Consider the following 26,005-nt stretch of genomic DNA (forward strand, 5'->3'; position numbering starts at 1 on the left):
AAGGATGAGGATATTCATACTTTTTGCTGCTTGGCCCAATTTATTTTTTGGGCAGAGGAGCAGGTCTTTGTGGCTGTGTGTGTGTGTGTGTGTGTGTGTGTGTGTGTGTGTGTGTGTGTGAGAGAGAGAGAGAGAGAGAGATCCTTCTGGTTTTAATAGGATTCGCTTAAATACATTTTCTCAGTTTTTGGAAGTGTTCTTCATCATCGCGCTGCAGATACTGGGTTTTCTTGGATGTTTGGTTTGTTTTGAAATTTGGGTTTATAGTGTCTGATAAACAGTCATGTTCATAAATTAAATGTGTGTGGGTGAAGGGGTGGCATGAGTCAAAGTGATTATTTGTGCAAATATTTTCTGAGCATGAGTGTGCTGAGAGTTGTTGAGTGCGCTTTATGTGTATGAGGGAATGGCATGTAGTGAGTGCTCATAACTCTGATGAGAAGTTCCACAAACACGGGTACGTGCCTGTGTGTGTGTGTGTTTGTGCGTGCGCTCTTGTACTTTTGTCTTTGTGAGGACCATATTTTGATGATGAGTTTGAGGACATTTTTGGAATGTGAGGAAATCTTTTCTGGTCCTCACTTACTTAAAGGGCAGCTTGCGGGTAAGTTTTGTCTTTAGGTATAAATTAGGGTAAGAACAGGGTTAAAGTGAAGACCCATGTGCTTGTTTGTGGCTTCTTGCTTGTTTGGGTGGGAGTACAACACTCACAGGCCAACCTGTGCCAGCCATGTTACATTTGTTCTGCACATAATGAAGAAATGTTGTCAATGAACATATCTGGCAAGTCTCAAAATGCTCATATCAGAAATATCATCATTGACAATGTGCTTTATCTGTTTCTCTTAAATTATATAAAACATTTTTCTGCATAGGTTTAGGCACTCGCAGCACTCTGTAAGGGTTACGGAAAGCGCGTGGTCTTGGTTAAATATTGAAAGTCAACAGTGACTCAATGTGTTTATTATTAAAACTTAAACAAAACACAATCCTTACCCAAAGTGCTTGTGTTGCCTAAACTGAACCACAAATAAAACTCAGGATGTGAAACCCGCTTTTCAGTTTTAAAGTCCAAGAATATAACCTATTTCTGTTGCTCAAAAAACGCTGCCTATGAACATCCAGGAAGCATTGCAACGTAATCGCAGCATAGAAAAGAAATTTGTAATAAATAAATCTTATTTCTAGAAGACTGGGTCACACAAGCCTAGCAAGCACAGCTCCTTAGCAGTTATTGTGTAAATAAGCAGACCGGCACTTTCTCACTTTCTTCAACCATTTGGTGACTTTGTGCCAAGCATCACTTCATACTCATTTCTACCTGTAAACATGGAAGCACAAAAAAAGGAACATTTTTAGCAAATCGCCATTGAACTTGATAGAGTAGATTTTACTCCTCCATTCTCTTGTGTTTCAGCTCAATCCTGAACCACCCACTATCCCATAATGCCTTGAGAAGCAAACCACTCGCATCCTATAGAAAATGAACTGGTGCTGCACCTCATTCAAGTTGTTTTAACAAAATACGATGAGTATATATAAGTATTTATGTGTGTGTGTGTGTTTGAGAGAGAAAGAGAGCAGAGAACTGAGGGTTATTCGTGGGGAGATGACATGAGCTGTAGTGAGCGCTCGTGTGTGTTCGACTGAGTGAATAAGACGCTGAGAAGGAGATGATGTAGGTTTACTGGTGAACACGGGGGAGGTGAGAAACGAGGGAGGGATGGACTGGTGTGTGAGATGGCAGGTGGCGTTGTAGTGTGTTTTCACATACAACACACACACAACACACATGTGCCATCTGTAGCCTCCCAGCAGAGCTCAAAACGACTGGTCAGATCGAGTTTATCAGCACTAAAACACAGAACCCGCTCATGTGTTACAAAATCTGAACATTAGATTAGCCTACAGCTTCTCGTGTGTGTGTGTGTGTGTGTGTGTGTGTGTGTGTGTGTGTGTGTGTGTGTGTGTGTGTGTGTGTGTGTCTGATGACTAGTATTACTCACATTGTTAGGACATAAATCTGCTCACATAGTCACATTTTAGGGATGGACATTCAGTTTTAGGGTAATGGCCATAGAGTTTTGGTAAGGGTGGGGGTTTGTAGTGGTAATATAATAGGTTATGGTTAATATCCCAGAAATATATAGAAGTCAAAGGGAAGTCAAAAGGTTGAGTCTATAAATGTGTGTTTTAATCTCTAGTCATTTTACAGAGGATAAATCATTGCACCAAGCTAGGCCACGATGCTACGCTAATAGCGTATCAACCTTCATTGGACAAGGATGCATTTGAGCTGCTTTGAAGAAAAGAGGCTTGACATCTTAACAGCACACTCTCTCACTCTCTCTGTCTGAAACTCAGTGCAACAAGCTCACATCTTTTTGCTGAGGTTGTTAAAGGCCATTCTGGGTAATGAAAGAAATCACTCCATGAGGTAGAAGCGGATGAGGCCTTTTGGAGAAAAGTGCACATGCCAAAAACTTTATGACAGCACTTGATCACAGTGAAACTCTTGAAAAGTTGGTTTTGCTGTGTCAAATTTGAATGTCTCCTTTAGAGCCACATGGTTCATAGAGGAGTGCAAGCCTTTGGAAGGATCTTTTAATGTCTGGTGACGAAGGTGGAGAGCAGACAGTGTTTGCACAGACAGTTCCAGATGAAGGGAAAGAGAAGGTGGATGGAATAAATGATCGACGGGGGGAAAAGAGGCGTGTAACGCCGCGCTGCAGAAACACTGAGTCATTCCTAGCTTTAGCTTCGCTATGCAGGGGGTGAATTTTACAACAGCTTAAACTTCACCCCATAAATGCTCTCCTGATACCTTCCAGATGTATGTTACAGAGTTAGCACACAACACAACACGGCGGGCAAGTTAATGAGCTGTAGTGTGTGAGCGGAGCTGGGTCGGGGTGTTGGCTTATAGCTCAGTGCTCCAGTAGCTTGGGAGGAAGGCAGGAAGGAATGTAGGGCTGTGAGAAAATTCCCCCTCTCCGTCTGGATCTTATTTGTTTTAAGTGGTAATCTGCCACATCCTCATTTGTTTTAAATTTGGCTACACCGGCGGTGCTCAGCGGTCACTGCTGTGGTCGCTGTGCTGTGCACGTACTGTATCAGATATTACTTATCAAACTATCTGGACAATACTGTGACATCTTAATGAGAGATTTTTTTATTCCGTTTTCATTCCATGATGGAAATGGCTGCTAACGCTAACACGCCCACTTGTTCTCATGTATGATCAAACATTCTTGCTGTTGATTGAAGGGTCAAGTCAAGGTCAAGGCTGTAGGTTTGATTTGAAAAGTAGGACACAACTGAATACTACAAAGCTCATCTCAATGATCTCACTCACTTGTTCCAGAGCTTTCCACGGTATCGCACAGTCTTCATCACCACCAGAAACTTTCCATTATTGTCGGACTTTTCATATATGCTAAAAGTTTTTATTTTCTGCTTTTAAATGCATTTGTTTTTTTTGGCCAACTTAGCAAATAACAGATAATTTTGCTTCCATAATAACAGTAGTGTCTGTATTATTAAAGCTCTAACTCTATTAATACCTTATCTTACTAATGCTCTATTCTAGCATCTCATTAGGGTTAATATTACAATCACAGTTTGTGACGCAGAAATTGAATTGTATACAAGTGTGTTTATATAAATGAGTTTGTTTCTACATGAAAAAACAGAGAGTAGTTTCTTCAGCCCTAAGGACTGTCAGCTGAGCTCCCTGTCAGGCTGCATACGGCCCCTGCGAGCTCCACCAATCACACAGTTAGCACATTATCACCTACACCCACAGTTAAAGATAAAAGAGTATCATTACATATTCAAGGGGATTTTCTCAGAAAAGCAAATTTAAAAAAGCTTTCGTGGACCACGTTTACTGATTTGCTGTTTTTTCCACATATCATTTAGTGGTATGGAGTTGCACAACCCACATTTAGTTGTATCTTGAAGTGTCCAGATTTCTGGTGTAACCAGCACTTCATGAAGATACAGCAACACTTTTATACATCTTCTGACCTTCCCTTGAACTCCCTGGGATTGGTTGCTTATTAAGCTTGACATTTAGTATACTTGCGCTCACTGTTCTGTACATCACTGTGGCCAGCTAATAGCAAAAAATGGTAATTTAAACATCTGCTGTTGGGCTCCCAGATGGAATGGCAACTGTTTTGCCCTTGAGCAAGGCATTTGCTATGGACAGCTGCATTTGAAGGGCACAAATAGCCGGTGTGGTTAATGAGTGATGTGAGGGCACGTAGAGGGGGCTGCAGGGCTGCCGACTGAGAGACTCTCCTTAACTAGAGTGTGAAGAGACAGACCCACTTCATTAAATGGGCCTGTCTCGGTAAACACAGACTGCCTCCAGGACTGGCTGGAGTGACTGAGTGAGTGTAGCCATCTGCATGCACACACACACATACACACACACACACACACACACACACTCACACATATCTCTCTCCCTATGGCTCTTATTTTATGAGCCTGGGTAAGACAGGGCAGGATGGGGAGGGGAAGCGAGGTGGGAGTTTGATGCTACGAATAAATATGCCATCACCTAAACATCACTGTTGGCACTAAGACTTTACTGGTGAATACTTCAGTCCATTTTTCACCGGTCATCTAAAACCATCCACGAACACATGGAGAATAAAAGACAGACAGAAAAATAAAGTCAGAGTGCAAGAACTGTTTTGTTTGTTTTTTTCACCTCGATTTAGACATGGAAAATTGTTTATGCCCTGAGCTGTCAGCGCTGCACATACATAATGTGTATAAAAAACAGACTTGCCTGAGAATTACTGCATGTTTGATAGTGTGGAAACTTAACCAGTGTTTTGATAATGGCTAAGTGTGTTTGTTATTCTTAATTTGATATTCACATTTTCAGAGGATGATGTTGCAGAAACGTGCATGTTGATAATAGTTAAGTAAATGACTCACAGTGTGTTAGTATACAACACGACGCATAGACAGTCAGAGGACTGAGCTTAAAATGTCTCTAATTCTTTATGGGTTTGTGCTGTTACACTGCTTTGATTTTGAATTTGTATTGATCATTTATGCAGTTTTAATTGTTGTGTGTTTGCTATCTGCACCTTTTCCTCTATGGTTGTGTCAGATTCTGCTTCATTGATTATTGATCAGGCCTCTCTCATCTTATTGCTGGTTTCTGGTGAAAGTAAAACCTCTTTTGCGGATGTAGTTTTTGTCTTGGTGGCCTATAGTGGTCAAAAAGAATGATACGATTCGATGCTATCTATGCTATATCTATCCTCTGTCATCTCTATCCTGTCTCCATTTCCACTATAAACTAATCTAACAAAGGCAAAATGCCAAGAATTATCTTTAAAAAATTCTTAGCATATTAAGAAATGAAGTTTACCTGGACTAAGTCTTTTCTTTGAGGGCATTCAGAGGCTTTATGGTCAATACACGTATAAAAACGACCAAGATAAATCCATAGAAATACTCCATAGACATATCTGTGCTAAGCGACATACTGCAGCTATGTCTGTCTAGCTGTTCGACCATATGTAAGACAGAAACCTTTAAAAGTCTGATGTCTGCAGGAGATTTAGAGGAGAAACACATTTCCCATGTCAAACCGACGAAGAGACTCTTTGAAAGCCACCACCTAACAAGCTTTCTGTCTGAACGCTAATGCTGTTAGCCATGAGGAAAATCATCAGTCAACAGTTGAATTCCTTCAGTCTGAGACAAGCTGACCGTCTGGCAGAGCCTCAGTCCAAACCTGCAGCTGAAGTTTCTGTGGGAAACGTTTATAGGTTTTTTTTGTTTTTTTTGTCTTTTCTGGTTCAGCTGTAGCGAATACATTAAACTGAGCATGGTTAATTATCTGGCTCAGTCAGGACGCCTGCTTCTTAAATCTGTATTTGTAGTGAAGGGTCTCATTAGACATACATTCCACACATTCTTACCTGATAGCTTCTGCCGCTGACCAGCAGGCTGAAGGAATATCGTGATACTCTACCCAGCCTCCTTAGGGAAACTCTCTGTTCTCTTGTCTGAAAGGTCAGAGGTCAGTCTCGGCTTCAGAACAGAGACCCTAAAGTTGGTATGGATTTTCTGTCTTGCTCAAGGACACGATCAGCTGATGTGTCCAGGTTCCCGGCTCTTCCACTTCACCCTTTGCAGCTTTCGATACTCACCAGGCAAAGTTGTTTCCCCAGCTGGCTAAAAGAGGAAGAAGCTTCTTAGCTCGTTACATCGTATTACAAGTTCTGAATAATATGCATTATTTGTATAGCACTTATCAAAACAGTTACAAAGTGCTTTTAGACAGTACAGCAATAATAAGAGACAAATGTCTCGACAGTAAAAATGTCAGATGTGAAAATCAGGATTAAAAAAAGGCCAACAAAACACTTAAAACCAGTGATACGAAAACTGTGAAAACTGTTTTATGAGTGATGTTGGATGTTGCTGTAGAGTCTTGATGTCTGAGGCATCGCAGACTATATCGAGTTCATTTCCACTGTGTTTTTCCCGTCCTCACAGTCAGAGGGGAAATCTGAAGCCGATGGTCGCCTCAGATTATCTGTTGGGGATCTCCACAGTCTGATCTGAGCCGCCCTGATAACATCAAACACGTCTGATATGTGCGACCTTGTTTACAGAGTGCCGAGCAAGTTGTGTTGTGTGGAGGGAACACAGACCACCAACAAACAGAGTTTACAGAGAAGTGGGTTGAGTCTGCTACTTGGATTAGTTTTTCATTGGAAAGCTCCAGGCCACAGTGACGCTACAGAAGTCAGCATGCTACGTATGTGGACAGTTTAACGTATGTACTCACTTATCATGAAGTTTCACCCACTGGAATTAATTTGTGATAAAAGGTTGAAATGTACTTCTTGTTGTGACCATCTTCCCTCGTCAGCTGCTACTTCACATTTATTTCCTACATTTCCCCACTTAGTTTTAACAAGCCCTGGATATCGACCCTGAACTTGAAGCACTCAGCTGTGGCGCATTATGCTGGAGAAAAAAGCAAGTGTTTTATATAAAAGACATGTTTTTGTTCCTGCATTGAATTCTGGTCTATTGAGGCTATCGTCAGAGGAAGAAATGGTCTCTATGTCTCTCAGCTCTTCTTGTGTGATTGTTGATCATCTATATATACGGCAGATTTTGTATGTTGATTTTTGTCTTAGAGGGACTGACTCCAAAATATATTACCTTTTGATTTTACTTTTAAAATATTTAACATCAACCTCTGCAGCAGCTGCTAGAAATAACTGAATGTCACATTTACACTTAACCGCCAGAGCAAATAATAAAATGCACCTAGAAATACAAGATCCACCATCTGTAGCAGTTCACTGCAGTTCCAAAACCGAAAGCTGAGACTCCAGGAGTTGCACAATTAATCTCAGGGTTCGCAACATTATGTACAAGACAGTAAAGAGTAAGAAAAAAAACCCACTGGTTTACTAAACAATGTCAGTTTGAGGCGTCTGTGCTGGAGCTCCACAGTCAACTGTCAACTGTCGTTTCCAAGATCAAGAATCAACTTTGACTCGTCAAGTCTTTGTTTTATTCTTGTTTATTTTGTCTCTTCTAATAACTATTAAAATAAAACAATCTGACAAGGGAACATTACTCTTTGAGTGAACTGGTGAAAGCTCATACATATGTTCAACCTGTCACGAGTAGATATTACATGGATATAAGGGGTAACGGGTCATAAAGGTTTGGAAGCTTTGATCTAGTGTGAAACGCAGAGCTGAGAGACAGTTTAACAACCTGTCAGGCGTTTTGCTTTTCTCTTTGCTAAAGCTTGCTTCCCTCTGGGATCTGCGGTCTGGGACCTTTGTTCTGAAGTCACCTTGCATCTCAGCATGTTTTCGTCACACACACGTAACGTGTGAAGCCTCCACAGGCTCAGTGATTCAATCAGATCCAGTGCGGTGCAGAGAGCGGAGGACACAAGAGAACAGCTACTTCTGACTTACTCGTGCACTTACAAAATGCACTTAGACTCACGTAAGCACACTACAGGATAACACATTAACAGTGCATCCAAGTATAGTATCGGTTCAGCGATCCATATTTACAGAAGTCACATACAAACATGTACAAAGCCTACAGTACTGAGCACACTCACACAAACACACACTTGAGATGTCGTGAAGCGGACGGTGGGAGGACAGAGGGGTGTCGCCTGGTAAAGGATGAGGTGCTGCAACGGTGGTGGGAGGTCCTCACGGACAGCGGAGACTGATGAAGACTTTCAGTGCGCTCAGTGGGATCCACACAGGCTCCCAGTGTTTCACACTGCCGTGTGTTCGTATGTCTGTTATCACCGCCCCACTCTCCCTCTCTCTCTCTCTCTCTCTCCATGCCTTTGTCACCGCAAGAAAGAGGAGCCTCCGTCCAATCCAATCCCAATCACACACACTGGAGACAGGGCTGATGCTGTGAAGAAAATACAGGGTCTGGGGACTGGAGAAACATTAGATATATAAACTCATTTTGAGATTAAATGCACCTTACATCACGGTGCCTCACAAGCTATCTGTGACATGTTGAGGTAATCACTATAAATATTGATCTTTTCACCAGGCAAAGGCAGATAGACAAGCAGCTGTTGCCAATAATGTTCTATACAGCTGCCATATCTGGAGATTTTTTTTTCACTGTGAAATGCTCAGATTTGCTGCTGCAACATGAAAATCTTCCATAATTCATTTGAGACAGCTGCCGTGACTCGCAGTCCCACACCTGCAGCAGCTTTAAGGAAGAGAAGACAAAACATGGCAGACAAATCAAGTCAGCTGACCAGATCGGTATTTTAGGGAAACGCCTCAGTTCAGTCAGTAGTATCAAAGCAAAACATGTTTGAGAAAAGCAGATATTACACCCTTTGTTGTGATTGTAAAGTCTCTTTTTATTTACACTAACAACATGCACAGGTTTTACATCCAGGAATTGATTTGAACAGTTATTTAAAAACCTCCCTGCAGCCATGTTTACAGTTAATGTTCAAAGATGATCACAGGTTTTGTTAATTTAGTTTGCACTAAGAAATCAAAGGACTGCAGCTTGTACAGCCATCAAGCTGAGGGACTTGCAAGAAGCCAGTTTAAAAAGGACTTGTCAGTACTGATGCACCAGCTGTGAGATATCCGGACTTATTATCTTTGCTCAAGCTCCAAGCTGTTTATCCTACATTTCCCATAGTGCAACTTGATCGTCCCTTTCATCAGAGTCTCCATGTTCCTAATTTGTAATGCTGGCTTTCTGTTAAAACATCTGTAGTCTTGTAATTTGAGTTTCCCGTGTAAAACTAATGGAATACCTGTTTTAAATTGCGTTACCACTAATCAACTGTTGATGGCCTAGAGGAGCTTTTTGGGCAGATAAATTAGGCTCAGACACAACAATTACTGAAGCATATGTTGAGCAGCTGTGAGCATTCGAGCAAAGAGTCTGTAATAAAACATTGTAGAGGGAACAACAGCAGAGCTCAGTAATCCACCGGGACAGGTTCATGTAGAAATCAATTATGAGCTCAAATTCATCTCAGCACTAAGGTACCGAAACCTAAACCTGTGTCTCCTCTCCCCTCCTCCAGGTACGACTATGTGGAGGTTTACAACGGCGGGGACGAACTTTCGCCCATGTTGGGAAAGTTTTGCGGGAAGATCGCACCGTCCCCGATCATCTCCAGCGGCGGCCAGCTCCTCATCAAGTTCGTCTCTGACTACGAGACCCACGGGGCGGGCTTCTCTGTTCGCTATGAGGTCTTCAAGACAGGTATGCAGTGGTCCATTGGTTTCATTATACAACTGCTGAAATGTCCTTGTTGTAGCTGCCGGTGTTGGACAGCAGCATCAGCTAAAAGCTTAAAGAGGAGCAGCAGCCGAGCTGCAGTTGCTCTGCTGTTTTCCATACACTCCACTGAATGTGATGAATCGCCTCATGGAAAACAGCCAATTTAAATTCAATTGTAGTGAAGCCGACTTTCTACATGACTCTGGTTTGTTCTGTAGCTCTTGGATCAGTGTCATACATCACCTTGCTACACCCGATGAAAAATAATCTGCAATAAATACTTTTTATGCCATTTACTGTACACTGTATCTCAGGAGAGGCGGTTGAAGGGCAGCAGGGAATAGTAATGGATGTAAAGAATATAACATTTTTGCTATACCTCTACTCGGATTTCATTCAGCCTGTGTCTTACTGTTTCATCCCTCGCTCTTATGATTAATAATTATAATTGCTGAGATCTGGGAACATGGCAACATGGCTAAAAAGGAGTCAGGCAGAGCATGAAACACGAGCAGTGGGCTACTTGGCCTTGAGTGTTTCTGAAATAAAGGAATTTGTGGTTTGTGGATTTTATGTGAGGTTTACCTCCGCTCATAAATGGAAAGGAAACTCAGCAGGTGGAGAATTATGTTAAGTTCTCATCATCACAGGAAGGTATGATGAAATTTAATCATGCTGGTGCTGACAGCATCATCGCGTTTGCAATTACAACGTGGTGAGAACTGCATCAAAAATCATGCTATGAGCCAAATGGCCAAATGTATTGGAGAGAGAAAACAGAAAACAAAAACAAACATTAAAATTCTTATCTGTTATTCTAATTGTCCAACTGCTCGTGTGTCATGCTTAGTTTGTCTTAATTAAAGCATTATCATTCTCTGCAATTACTTTAGTAGGTTCATTGTCACCATAACTGAGTAATGATATAAAATGTTTGTTTTTTTTTAAAAAGAGACAAGTTGATCCTTTAAACGGAAAGAATTTCTTGGTTTTATGTTGAAACTAGCACCCAGTGCCCTAAAGTAACTTTTCAGAGATTACAACAGGCTTAGAAATGTTTCTAAATTCAGGTCCCACTGTTGTCCAAGGTTATCCAAACCACCCGAGCTGAACCTCTGGTACACTGACCTTTAAGCTGCAGGCCAAATAAACTCATAGACCCAGAATTCCATTAGAGCAACAGCGATTCCCAGCTGGGGCAGGATGCTAGCAGGACAGACTTACATAAACACTGCCTGTCAAGGAAGGAACCTTGCTCCCGTGTCCTACATTTGTATTTGCTCTTCCCTCTTGGGTCCACTTGAGTAGCCGCCAAAACGGCAATTCTCCTGTGACCACTTCAATTTCCACCGATAGGGAACCCGAGATAAATCAGATAAAAAGGGAACATGCGTTTACATGAGATTCCTCTTTTTTTTTTTTTTTTTTTCTTTTTTTTTTTTTTTTTTGGTTGCACCCCTGAGAGCAATAACCATTCACAGAATCACAGCATCCAGAAATAACAATCCCCAGGTGGAGTCATGTTGACGAGTCCTGTTTTGTGCAATGAAAAATGGATAGGCGAGTGCTCTTTTGTACTTAAATGAGGAGTGAGGCAATAACACGAGCAGAGTTAGGGGCCCAATTCACACTGGAGCTCCTCCACGCTCTGCACTCCCTGTACTCATCGCTGTCTCTTCTCTAAACTACAAAGTACGGCCCCACTTCTGATACCAAAACTTTAAAGTCTGCTTGTATCAACTTTAATTTCAGGGTGCGAAGTGGAGCCGTGACTGATGAATGACAGGATGTTATTAGAAAGTCAGTGTAATAAATCTTTAAAGTAGGTCAGCAAAGTATCAGCTTAAAAGGAACACTGCTCCTGAACATTTTTCATTTAAGGTTTTTTTTTTTTTTTTTAAGATGTAGCTTCCAGAAAGATTTCTGATGATTTATATTTGAGCTTTGATCTTTAATAAAATGATATGATTGGGATTCACAGACTGTGGAAGTGTCAGGGTCACCTTGCCATTTACTTTTAGAAAATGTATAACTTTATATCATTTTTAGCTGTAATACCTGACACCTGTGATGGTGGTGAAAGTGAATTTGAGGCTGGCGACTTTTTAGGATCTAATAAAACTACAATAAATTGTCAATTAAAAAGTAATTGTGAGGTATTTAGTGTAATTTTAAAGGGAATCTAAGCATATGTTAGCATTTACCTCAAGTGTAGTGGTATGTAGTCTAATATATAAAAACCTCGACCAATAACCCAATAAACCAATAAAATGATCAGCAAGGCTGGAGATGGCAAGTGAGAAAATGTTTGAACCACCTCCCTTCAGAGTTCATTCTTGGACTGGAAACAGTGGTTGAGGGGGGAAAAGATCACCACAAGGTTCATTTATAAGCTGTTCTTCACATTATTTTCCTCATCAGAGTCTTCATTGAATTAGCTGTTCAGATTTCTGTTTGATTGCATTTTGTTTGTTTCTTTTGCCCAGAAATTAACTTCTAATCTAAGTTTTTACTGAACAAATTCAATCTGCTGATGAGGATCATGTGGTGTGTTCAAAAGCTCCAGAACAGCTACTGTACAGCTACAGCAAATCTGCTCCAACTCAGTCACCGCTCCGACTTTCTTGTATTAATGCAGTTGGTGGATGAAGGAAGTGTGTGTTGTTTGTATTACTGGGTGTGCTGGTCTGAAGCTGCAGGGTACGAGTGATGTAGTAGATGTCAGGACTGTGGGTCTCTACACGCTGCTGCTGCTGCTGCTGCTGTTGCTGCTGCTGCTGCTGCTGCTGCTGCTGTTGCTGTTGTTGTCCCTGCGTGTGTTTGTCACAGCAACTGTTTTCCTGTTGTTGCTGTTGTTGTTGTTGTTGAGCACGTCCGGCCGCTGTCTCCTCTCTGCCAGCTACTGTTCAGCTGCAGGACAGACGCCTCAGAGCAAAGTGGGAATTTTCTAATTGTGTACGTGTATGAGTGTGTGTGTTTGTGGTCATCAGCATTTTTGTGAGTTTACATTCTATAGATTATCTGAGCTCATGTCTCTTTTACGTCTTGTTTGTTTTTTTTGTGTTGCTATATGCCTATATCTGTCTTTGCGATTCAGTGTGTGTGTGTGCGCAACAGACAGGTGCATGGGACCCCAGGCTCATTTAGCTAATGGGCTGTTTGTCCTTGGAGGCAACAGGGGTGACCTGCAGATGAGATGGATGCTCTGGCATAGAAGAGGGGCTCTGAAACTAGGACAGCATGTGTGTGTGCGTGCATGCGTGCACGTGTGTGTGTGTGTGTGTGTGTGTGTGTGTGTGTGTGTGTGTGTGTGTGTGTGTGTGTGTGCGTGTGCGTGTGTTGGCCTGAATATGGGTCCTCTACCCTCTAACAAGTTAAAAACAGCACTTGTAGTCATTCAGGTAATCCCCCTGCCATGTTGCTGCCTTCCTTCTTGCCACATTTAAAATCCATTACAGTCAGAGCAGCATATTGAAACTCGCTGCTAAATGGAGCCGCGGCTCTGGTTACAAACAGGCTTTACACTCCATTGAGACCTCCCTCTTTGTCTCTGTGGTACTATTTCTCTCCCCGTCTCTCTTTGTTTGCAACTGATAGTAAAATAATAAACCCTGGAATATCAGAGCAAAACAAGCGAACAATAACTATTCAATGCCTGATCACATTGAACAAACAAATAAAACACAAATGTTTTTTACATAAAAACGATGACAATGGTGAGATTAAAAAACCCATAGGCCTATGGGATTAGAAATACTTCACATTAAAGGAGCTAGTTGTAAGGTTTGCTAATACTACATAGCCAACATTAGCATTAGCAGCTGTATATTCACCAGTCTTGCCAAGAGCTTCAGCCATAGTCGTGTTTACAATACAAGAAGTAATAAAACCTACGTAGTCTGAGCAGCACTACTTCTTCAGGGCAGACCAGACGCTACACTGACTCGGTATCGGAAAGTGACGAGACAGTGTGAATGGGCCGCAGCTAGCTGGTTAGGATGTTGTTGCCTAAACCTAACGAAACCTCAACCATAGAGGCAGAAAATGCTCCTATGAGTTCTTTTTGGAGAAAGATTATGAGTTAATGAACTTAGCAGTCCGCCTGATTTGACATGTGTCCCTGCACACATTCTTTTATCTTTATGTATCTGTCCTTAGCTTTATCCCTTGTTCTTCCACGTCTGTCGACACACCACCACAAAAAGCAGCGACCCTTGTTCAAAAGACAAGCTCAGCTTGGCCTTCAGGATGGCGCTTTGCAGTGGTGGGTAGATCTCAGTACTAATGAGCGTTTGGCTGTCTCTCCATATCCGTACCCATCATCACAACTCCACCCTCTGCTGACCACAGAATACACATCATTTATAAATGATAGCCAAGCGAGGCCTCTTCAGTGACCTGGAACCATATTTGCCCCAGCTCTCTCGTTTTATTGCAGGTTTTCAAAGCAGAAACACATGTCTCAGCGGTTCAGTCGATGGGGGGTGGAGTGGGTAGGGGGTGGATGGCGGAGGGGTTTCTACGCCAACTTCAAGCCGCAGTTGATTGAAAGTGAAAGAAACAAAAAGATGGATGGCCAGAGGATTAGCCAGTGAGAGATGGGGGCAATGTACCGTGTTGTTTGAGGAAAGTACACACTCATGTTGGTGACATAACAAAATAACAGTTTCACTTTAGCATACAGTCTTTGCAACCTGTTTATATACACACGGATTTCTTGGCTCTTTTGAACGTTTTTTGGGCAGTTGTGTCTTTTTGAGACTTTTAAACTGAAATAATTCACTTGAGGCACAATTAGTCAGACACTCAGTTTGAATCTCCAAGTTTAGTTTAGTCTCTGACTCTTTGCTTTAGTGGAAGGAGTGAAAAAGATTTGGTTCTTTCCTTCACCAAGGAGCTGATGTTTGGTTTGTACAGATGAAATTAAACTGGACTGTTCAGTCCTGAGTTTCTCAACTTATTTGAATGAAACAGAGCCTGGTTGGAGGTTTCCAGTCTCTGGATGTTTTCTAGTTCATTACATTGTTTGTTTTGTCTTTTGTTAACTCAGTGGTTTGTGTGGACTCGGCATTTTTCCCCACTTTGTAAATGTTTAGTTGTTTGTCTTCAGATCAAAGGCTGCTCTGTTGCTGTCATCCACTATGTACTGAAATGAATCAGCTGGAGACAGGGTCAGAAAATGACCTATGGTAGCCAGTGAGGGTCAGTTCTCATATTAATACATGAAAATGAAAATGATGTCGGCATTGATTTTTATTTTCTAGGAATTATATGAACATTAATTTCTGAGCTTGACAGACATAGAATAGATTTCTCAACCCAGATTTAAGCGACCCAGCTGTACATTTCTCTCTCTCTCACACACACACACACACACACACACACACACACACACACACACACACACACACACACACATATACACATACACACACACACATAAACACACACACACACACTGGAAAGTGTGCCAGCTGAGCATTGAAGCCTGCCGCATCCCTCGCCGCTCATCCTTCCATGTCATTCATCACGTCGCCCTTTTAATGACACCACCTGTGTCAACAGCGAGGGGTCCACTGGAGTGTGTGTGTCTCTTTGTGTTTCTGTGTGTGTGTGTGTGTGCGTGTGGATTCTTGTTTACAGGCATGTTCAGATAACACGCAGGTCACATCTGGCCTAGCAAGACACACACAAATACACACACACACACACACACACACACACACACACACACGCTGATGGTGCCTCCGAGGGATGCTTGACCCTTGTCCACGCCTCGTGTCGTCTTCCTCCAACAGAGATCAGTCACCGTCTCGTAGCCTCGATCATGTCACTTTACCACAAGCGAGGTGCGAACAGCCACCGGGGCCGACTGATGGGAGTCCACGCTAGGATTTTTCATGAGTATTGACAGTGTGGATGTGACTGTGGAGAGAACAGCTCGCGTTCTAAGGACGACCATGTCATAACAGCTGCCCAGTTAACCAACTTATTTGTTTTCAAGCTTTGTGTGTTGACAAGGTTTTATTTCTACGATCTAGAGGAGCGTGTGATGCTTACATGGAGTTATCTGGTTTTTATGCATCCATAGTACTTTCACTGTTATCTGCAGCTGCATTTGTAAAGATACAAACTGTTCAGTTTCCTTTGCACAATCTCTCTGCGTCTGTGTAACATCACAGGCAAAGTCCCTCTATGCCAACATGGTCTCAACAGATCACTCTACCCTCACATGCCGTATGGCGATCCTACCACAGGGGGCATTCTTCAACAAAGTCTTCTTGTATTTTATTCTAGTATCGTAAAATAAAATGAAAGAAATGGAAATGAAAGTTGGAAATTGTAATTTCCTCTAAAAAAAACACAGAATATACAGTACTTTATTAGAAATGTGTCAGAAGTTTATGAATGGATACAAAAATGATGCATCGCAACCTGTACCTTTACAATACAACTCTGCCTATTCACCACAGGATTTTGCTCTGTTAAGAATCTGACAGAATTACATCACAATACAACACAACATGAATATCTGAATATAAAATCACATCACAGCTGATGGTTTCGACGCTGGACGGTGTTGTGTGCAAATACATGAATGAAAGTTGGATAAATTAAACATCTTTATCAGGGAGGTGTAAAATAATAGCAGACAATTTTAGGGTGGATTTTTTTTTGTTTTTGTTTTTGAAAAAGTAAAACATATATCTTTATTTCTCAATCATGGTTTCACAAAGATGCATATCAAAAGTGATTATTTGTACTGTACAAACCAAAAATATATATCAAGGAGGAGCAAGAACAAAAATCAGAACATCATGCCTCAGAGCAGAAATAGGTCTTATAGATGAGATTGAAGCAGATGTGGTCGACTGATTATGTGGGCTAGCATGTGTGTGCATTTGGATGTGTCTAATGAGCTAATGGGTTTGTTTTTGTTTGTCTGTGAGTGTATCTGTGTGTGTATTGCTGTTTGTTGACCACGATCAGTCCCTGTAAACAGCCTCTCAGTGTCTGGGACAGTCAATAAATACCAGTTAAACCCTCCCCACCCCCCAGTCCACAACCCACCCCACCCCACACACACAGACACAACACAGACACAACTGGCTCCAACAGGGGAGAGAACCAATCACAGCAGAGCTCGTCTGATTGGAGGGAGATGACATAAGTTTTGTCAATAAAACAAAGGGTGTGTTTTCCATCTTAACAAGACATGGAGCCTGGTGTGTCTCAGAGACTGAGCTCAAATTTGACTTGATATAAATCAGCTGTTGTTTGTTTGTTTATTTGTTTGTTTGTTTTTGCAGTTTTGTTAATCTAGCAACAATTATTGTTGATCTAGTAAGTGATGTTCTTATTTCTCTACTGTTACTGTTATGTCTTCGGAAAAAGTCTGTTTTCCCGTCTAATATGGGCTATTTTTTCAATGAATCTCCTCATTGTTTTAGACTATATCTGATCTAGAGTTTTAAAAAAGACTAAGAATTCAGAGCTGTAAAAGTGTTTTGGGCTGCCGGAGCACCCAGAAGCGTTCAGTTCATGTGTTCATTCCATAACATTTTCATTGTTTTTTGCTAAAGGGCAGAAAAAGGTCAAAAATATATAAAAAATGGACTGGATAGCGAACATTATCAACCCAAACAGACACAAAAGTTTCTGAGGATGACTTTTTGCAGCTATGAATAGCTAAATGCTTTTATTTTTTATCAGCAACCTTGAAATCTTTGCTGGGAAATGCTTGTTTCCAGTTTTAAAGTATCATAGACATCTCATTTTGTAATAACATAAAAAGACATGTTAAAGGGAAGTCGTATTCAAAGTGACAGTTATGTTAAGAACAGGTTATGACCCCTCACCACCCTCTAACCCCTGATAGTTCACACCTCTGTCCAAGAGAGAGTTAGTCACTCTGTCCAAACACATCTTGACACTCAGCTGTATCTCCTCCCCTCACAGGTCCAGAATGTTCCAGAAACTTCACGGCTCCCCGGGGCATCATCAAGACGCCGGGCTTCCCCGAGAAGTACCCCAACAACCTGGACTGCACATTCATGATCTTCGCCCCCAAGATGTCGGAGATCGTGGTGGAGTTCGACAGCTTCGACATGGAGCCCGACACCACGCCACCGCCGGGCGCCCTCTGCCGATACGACTGGCTGGAGATCTGGGACGGCTTCCCTGCAGGTGAGGAGAGGATTTGGATCAGGTTCAGATCAAAGAGGAATGGTTAATATGATGCTATACATTTGAGATTGTTCATTTTCACTGATTAACAGACTTAAGCGTCCACAAGCATGATTTAAATTTTGTAAGCATTATATGAACCTTCAAGGCCGTTTCAAGAATTTCAAAATAAAACTCAAGCTAACCAAGCACATCAGTTCCGTCATAATAATTCAGAAAAGTATCCTGTCCTACCAAACCAAAACATGCTGATTTTCTCCAAAAGAAATCTCATTCACTGAGAAGTTGGTGAATTCGAAGCCGAATTTAAATGACAAGTTGTTATTTTTTTCACAATTTAACAGATGATCCTCATTGTTTCTCCCCAAAAGATGAGCTATGTTCAACTGTTTTCACCTTGTGCTCCCAAGCAAAAAAACCTTGCCATGGTACAACAAAAAACGAAATTTCCATTCTTCCATTGAAATGACTTGTTTAGTTTGTTTTGCTTGAGTTACACATTTCTATTTGAATGAGCACTAAAACACCACAAATGACAAGATGCATAAAAAATACAGCTGATTGCACATTAGATTTGGGGGAAGACTGATGCCATTCTCATGCTAAATATGAATCTACTGCCAGCAACCAGTAAGCTTAGCATAAAGACTGGAAAGTAGCACCTCCAAAGCTCAATAGGAGGGGAATAAGGAAATTTCACAAAATGTTGAACTGTTCCTTTAGCATCCAGAAACTTACAGCAGGTACTAATCACTAATGGCTGAGCTGATGCTCAGTTGTACTCAAGTATGCAGGATACACTGAAAGAGACCAAGCTAGTGAAAGAGAGACTCGTTGTTCCTTTACCAACCGCACTCTGAAAATCAGCTCTCCGCACATGAATGACGAAGAAGCAACCTGCTCTACCCTCTGTTCACACTCCTCGCCTCATTTGGACCGCCTTTCACAGCTTCCATTGTCGTCTAATTAGCCGTACAGTGCGCAGATAATGGTGAGAGCTACATACCTCGGACAGGCCTGACTAGGCTGCCAGGATGTCCACAATACTCGCTGCTGTGCCCAAAGCTTTGCCTGATCATTGCCAGAGGAGGGGACTGGCATGGGAATATGAGGGACACAAAGACTGGCACAGGTAGACAGACAGTGACATACACTTTAAAGCCGTGCCAGCATACATAACATGCCAGGGCTTTTCCTGTCAAATGATCTGTGTGTGTGTATCCGTGTGCACTCAGGTGTGTCTGTTTGCATGAACATTGATGCATGTACTGCGTCGGCGTGTGACGCTATAGAGCCTGTGTATCCCTGTGTTTGCTGAGTGAACGTGTGTATCGGTGCAGATAACAAAGCGTCTCTGTAGCAGGGTGAAGACCTGAATGTAGTCTCTAATCCCCATCAGACACTTTCGCAATGTTAACACTAACATCAAACATTCCCATCATGCACTGCTGTATTCTTTGAGAAATTTGCATCAGTTCTGCAAAAAAAAAAAAAGATCATAAATATCATGATTGGAGAGTTGTTAATTCTGCAGAACATATTTTGTCACTTTGACAAAAACATACTTATCACAAGGGCCACATCTGATGTCGGAAAACACAACATCTCAGCCTTCAGGGCTACCGTACATATTGCCTGTTGCTGGTTGTAGCAAAAACACACATAGCATCATAGCGTAACCAGATAAGGCAAAAAAAATTCAAAGTATAATCCGTCACAGATTGTCGACTACCTGCTTAAAACTGTAACTGATAAACATAATCCACCAGATTACTGAAGCTCGGCATTCCACTGCCGTCGCTTCGTGTTACTTTTTTTTTGATTATTTGCCTCCAAAGCCGAAGGAAAAATTGGAGAAGCGTCTTTTTTTCTTTTTTCTTTTTTCTTTTTTATAATATTTCTAATTTCATTCTGGGCTGAACACTCCCTCCTTCAGTCCTCGAGAGGCTGCAGATACAGTATCTCCACGAAACAGGAGGCACCACAAGCCTGGCATTGTTTCTCTCCGATAAGAACAAGATGAAATGGGCAGCAAACTGTGGGCAGGCGGGGACATCAGCAGCGCTCAGTGTTTAGACACGAGACAGTCTGTCGCTGTGTGCTGCATGTAAGAAAATCACGTTGTTACAGGAGATTTTAGCCCCAGTTTGTGCCTCTCATGTTTAATCATCACATTGAGTCACCATGCTCAGCATCTCTTTTCCTGAAAGATAAATCCCCAGAAATCTTATGCAGAAACCCAGACGGCTGCTTGATTAGCTTAACTTTTAATGATGTGAATCAGAATTTAACACTGTTATTGTTATTGGGTATATTTACCTAAATCAATATTATTTTCCATAATTTGTCATGCAGATAAATGAAGGATAAATGTCATTTGAGGTTATTTTTTGAAGACTGGTGAACTTTGGAAATGGATTAAAATGTCTTTGGTTTGTTGATTATTTTTGGTAGCATTTTGTTTTATTTTAGGGGCCCATCATTTCCAAGCGAATTCAATTGATGCACTTACAGTTAATGAATTCCAGTTATTCACCAGCATAAATCAATGAAAACAGGTCAACTATGCATTCAAAAATATGAAATTTGTCTGCAGGCAAGCATGAGATTCAAGAAATGGATTATGACAAACTACATCATCCTCTACAGGAGATTTCCTAGAAATTGATTAAGAAATGACTTGTGTGACTGTATTTGTTCATCCAGATGGATATAACAGTCTTTGAGGATGTTTTGAATTAAACTCAGGGGTTTATCTTTCTTAAAATTTCATGATTAGTTGATACATAACTGGCAAAAACTGATAGCAAATATTTCACTGACTTGTCGACTTGTTTCTTTAGCCACAGGGTACAGAGAGCCACAATTTACTGACTTGATATTAACATCAAGTAAAAAAGGGAATTCTTCCAATTTAATACGCTGAATTTAAATGACCATTAGTGATTCTTTTTGAGTCATGAAAATGGCTTTTTTCATCTCTCTGCCATACTTCATTTCTCTCACAAAAATGTGTCCAATCATGTGAGGACTAATCTTTCCATTTTCAAAAAGCAGAATTATACCATTGCTTTAATTAGATGACAGTAATTCTGCCACATTAAATATAGAGTTCAAATCTTAATTTAACTACCTGGATTCAATGTTGTGAATGTGGTAACTAACAGGATGATAAAACACACAGATTTGACACAATACCCTGCACTGTCTCGAGATAAAAGGACTATTCTTTGCCGTTCCTGATGTGATTATATATAGACCGTTTATATATAGTGTTTGGATAATAAGTGCCAATACAGTATACGGTGGAAATGAGAGTTTCTGCTAGCTGTTATGTCACCATTTTTCCTATCTCAAGGGCACAACTTCACTTATGAGAGGTGAGAGATTGGAGCTGACTGGGGATCAGCTGCTCACTGTGACTGTCTGATACAGTTTGATCAGGACAGGTTAAAGTTTTGGGCATTTAATCTAAATGTGACGTTTTTAGACTTGAGCTCTGTGTAGAAGGGATGTGACACATTAAAAACACAAGTCTCAAACTCGTGTGTTTCTGCTTTCAGTCACGAAGCGTTTCCCAGGACAGTGAGGTCAGGGAAGGACAAAGTGAATAATACAAGCGCTCTGCAGTTGATGAGTGAGGACGCTGACATTCTCCTTTTTCTTCATCTCCCCTGTTTCATCTCTCATTCCCTTTGTCTCTCTATCACCCCTATTCCCTTTTCTCGTCCTCCCTTCTTCTCACTTCATCTCTCCTTCACCCCCCCCCCCCCCCCCCCCCCCCTTCCCCCAGTGGGTCCTCACATTGGCAGATACTGTGGCCAGACTTCCCCGGGCCGAGTGATCTCGTACACCGGCATCCTGTCCATGACCATCACCACTGACAACGCCATCGCCAGAGAGGGATTCTCCGCCAACTACACCATCCGTGAGAGGAGCCTCCCCCCGGGACACGAAGATGAGGGTGAGCAGCTGGATTAGTGATGAGGAAGGAAGGCGGTGGGGGGTGTTGTGTGATGTGGAGGGTACAGATGTCATCTGGCATTAGGAAGGACCAGGGTTCATTTCCTGGGTATGTTTGTGTTGTATATTGTAAAGATGCTACTACAGCTCATAAAAATTGCCTCACCTATAGCTGATTACTCAGTGGAGTGGTTGAATTAGTGGTTTATCAGTTCACTCAGCTTCAACGCAAGTGTCCTTGAGCAAGACGCTGAATCCCTACCAGCTCGAACGGAGTTGGTCTATATGTGATCTTTGACCCCTGACCTCCATGTTGGAAGTAGAGCAAGCAGAAAGAGAATCACCCTTCATATTAACAAGATGCAACAAAGAAAAAAATGCGACTTCTTCTGGATTTAGAGAATTTTCCACTGCTATGATCCCGTATTGTTCTTGCATATATTCCAACCCTGTCTCCTATCAATTACCTTTATCTACAACATATTTGCACCAGCAAATATGGTTTGAAAGAAACATGTTACAAATTTACAATTTACAATTTACAATTTAAAAATGAACGCAATGAATTCACAGAGAACGTGTTTGTTTTCTGCCACAATATCACATCTTGCAGCACAATAATCACTCGCAGTGACTGCAGCATTGTTAAACCTTTTTGTGTAGGAACTCACAGCAGCTGGCTAATGTTTGGGAAAGATTGAGATATGGTTTAATAGACAAAAAGTTACAGTGACCTCAGACACAACATATTTATTAACGTTTTTATTAACGATTCAATAACTTTAATCAAAGCGTTTTGTTGCCTAAACCACAGACCAGAGTCAGGATGCATAGCAGCCCAGTCTCTGGTGTGACAGTTGTTTGCTTTGTACGCCAGCCATCCTCTCCAAACACCTCCTGGCCACTTAGCTGCTGTTAATACATTTAACGCTTCATTCATTCAAAAAATACATCACCTCTGAGCATAATACAGCCAGCGATTGTGTTTCCTACAAAATGGATTTGCAGTCGCAGTTTAGTTGTATGGAAACGTAATTTCTAGGGGACATGGTTGGAACTCGCACAGGATGAAACCAGCTGTAGGAATCATTTGCAGCTACTGTTTGATTCAAGTCTGCTTGAACTTGAAATATCAGAATCAGGATCTGAGTTTTACTACAGATTGGTGTAAATGTAATCTTATCTCATGGCTCAAACTGAATTTAAAATGTGATTTGGTTCTGGTAAATACAGCCTGTAGTTTCATCAGTCTAACCTACCTCGAACTCTTATCTCCTCCTTTTGAACGATGTATTTGGCTGATATTATCACCAGATGAAGCATTTCTCATTGTTGCTTTTCGGTCTGCTTTTACGTTCTCGTCCACATGTTCTTTAACATTCTTTAAAGCAGTTCGTCTGCATTAGTTGACTGTATGACCTTGTTTGAAGGCCTGTAGAGATTTAAGTTATGTTGGTTCGTATGGTTCTTGCACTCTGGTGACCTCTTCCCCACTCACTTCAGTTTAGGAATGTGAGTGTGTACAGAGGTGAGTTTACCTAAGGTCCCATGGTGATTTACATGGGCACTTGGGGAGAAATGAAAATAAAATTCTACATTTCACTGCTCTAAATTGATATTTAAAGACTTAAATCAGTTACTGTGTATTTATTTGGTGTCTGGGTCAGTGTTATCCTTTATCTGAAGAGTCACATGTCTCAGCTGCACACACTGGTCAGTGAAGCTGTTTAATTCTTTCTTTTCCTTTGTTTAATGTGCAAAAATAATTATTGAGTTACCGCAATAAATACTGTATCTACTAGACAACGTAAACTGGCTTTCAGTACTGTCAGACCATACATAAAATAGGCATAAGAAATATCCAATATTGACAAAACAATCTCAAGTCACTGGCCATGTAGTAGATTTTCTTGAGCTTTTGATCGTATCAAATGAACTTCGTCAATAGACAGAGTTTGTCAGTTCTCATATAATTTCCATTTTTTACACATACACATAAAGGTATTTGAATTTTCAAAAAACATCTTAATAAATCAGAAACAAAACCACTGACCAAATCCTCCGTACATCATTGCAGGGCAAGAGCAGCATATTGTAAAGCTTTTTTTTTTAACTTAAATTTGAAAAATTTAAGGTAATTTGTATATTACATTCAACACAATGCACCATTCAATGACTATACAACACACTCTATCAGGAACAGGCTCTGAAGTCTCATATGTATGTAGACAATTCACCAGAGGGGTCAAAGTCATTATCTTCACTTTTATTCATTTCTCTTGTTTGTTTTTGCCATGGGCAAGATGTGGGTGTTGTTGGGTTGTGTGAGTGTGTAGGTGCGTGTGTGTTATGTCTGATATTGATGGTGAGTGTTCATGACAATGTGATAATACATGGATGTAGTCTACATGTATCAAACATGTCTGCATGCACTGTGGTATGTCTGAGGGATAAATCTGACCCTCTAGTGTTAGCTGGGATGGCTGAGAGCTGCAGTGGTGTTAGACAAAGCTCTAATTATCTTAGCTTAAGTAACACACACACAAACACGCACACACAGACAGACAGAGACAATTACTCTTGCCTTCAGACCCCCAGCTAAGCTCAACAGATTGAATTAAAGCCTCTTGACAACCAAATCACATTGTCTTTTGTCCAATTTTTTTTACAACCGCTCTGATGCTATAAACCACCAATTCCCAACCAGGGCTACTTGTACCCAATGGGGGTACCTCAGCAGTTGCCAGGGGGTACGTGGAAAGATTTTAAAGAAGCTAAACTAATTTGGAAAAAAAGAATCATGAAAGAAATCATGTTGTGCAAAAAGTCCACATATCCCATAAAGTCAGCAGTGCTAAAGCTAGCTAGCTGCAGAGAATAGCTAGCAGAGAAGTCTAAACAGTTCTCTAAAAGTACAAATCATGAATAAACAGTTCAAATAGTTAAAGTAATGATTAAACAGTTTAAATAGTTAGCTAAAAGTAATAGGTTGATGGTTGAAGCAGAGAGCTATGAAGCATGGTTACATGGTTACAATATCCAGCTTCTGCTGCTGCGAGTTCGCCAGCAAATGCAAATGTGACCAAACCAACATAAACATAAACTCAGTTATCGCTTTATAATAGTGTTTTTTTAAAGAACAGCCAATTCAGTGAACACATTTGGAACATGACGGGTGGTGCCATTGAAGGCATTGGTACTTGCGGGGGTGCGTCTGACAAAAACGGTTGGGAACGACTGCAGTAAAAATTTATCTTCTATTTACACTGATGTTTACACCAATGTTGTGCCTTCAGCCTCTTAAATCTTTCAGCAAGAGCTTCCATTCAAGCACCATCTCTGCTAACAGCCACAGGGGAATCAAGCTCTGATATCCTGCAGTGAATTTACGGTTTTCTCTCACTCCGTCTTGCCATCACCATCAGAAACGGCCTCCAGCTGGGCCTTTGATCAGCTGAACCACCGGTGCGGGCGTCAGTTTTATGTCCTGTCTTTCCTTTTTGGATGGAGAAGTAGAGGGATGGGACTTAAGTTTGTCCCCCGTGCCTGCTGTGAGCGGGACATTGAGGTCGTGTCATGAATAAAAATAAGAAAAGAGCAAAAGAGAAGCTTGTGGAGGTGGGAGCTGAGGCAAAAGGAAAAACAAAAAATTTGAGGCTTTTTTAGGAATAAACTGATGCATCAGCTAAATCATACCAGTGTTTTCTACTTTCTCATTGTCTACCTGCAGTTTCAAAGCATGTTCTGGCTTGAATCCGCTGCAGAGAAAACTACTGAATTGTAAGATTTTGGTCTGAAAATTGTCAAGTTAACAAATCTCGAGGATGAGGACAAACTCCAGCTTTGTGTTGCCTGTTTGGTGATGTTGCAAGTAGACTTTCTCCCTAATTTATTTGTGGAAATCGGAATGATGTAACTATGTTTGTGTCAGTCTGGCAGACCCTGTGTCTCCAGACAGCCCTCCCACACACACACACACACACACACACACACACACACACACACACACACACAAACACACAAACACACGTTTCCTTTTGTGCCC

The 26,005-nt window shown here is 41.3% G+C and overlaps 1 protein-coding gene across 2 annotated transcripts in view; it reads left to right on the top strand.

Annotated features, from left to right (window-relative positions):
* The window catches only part of LOC111668413 (neuropilin-1a-like), an 84,740-nt gene that overhangs the window by 14,059 nt on the left and 44,676 nt on the right, over positions 1-26,005 (top strand). For both annotated transcript variants that reach the window (XM_023424472.2, XM_023424471.2), the window contains exons 3-5: positions 9,611-9,792; positions 17,770-17,997; positions 21,791-21,961. In XM_023424472.2, coding sequence (XP_023280240.1) covers positions 9,611-9,792; positions 17,770-17,997; positions 21,791-21,961 — 581 coding nt within the window. The remainder of the gene's footprint in view (positions 1-9,610; positions 9,793-17,769; positions 17,998-21,790; positions 21,962-26,005) is intronic.

The sequence above is a fragment of the Seriola lalandi genome, unplaced genomic scaffold, assembly GCF_002814215.2.
Source record: "Seriola lalandi dorsalis isolate HSWRI2012SDOR001 ecotype SW California unplaced genomic scaffold, Sedor1 jcf7180002054736, whole genome shotgun sequence".
Taxonomy (NCBI): domain Eukaryota; kingdom Metazoa; phylum Chordata; class Actinopteri; order Carangiformes; family Carangidae; genus Seriola; species Seriola lalandi.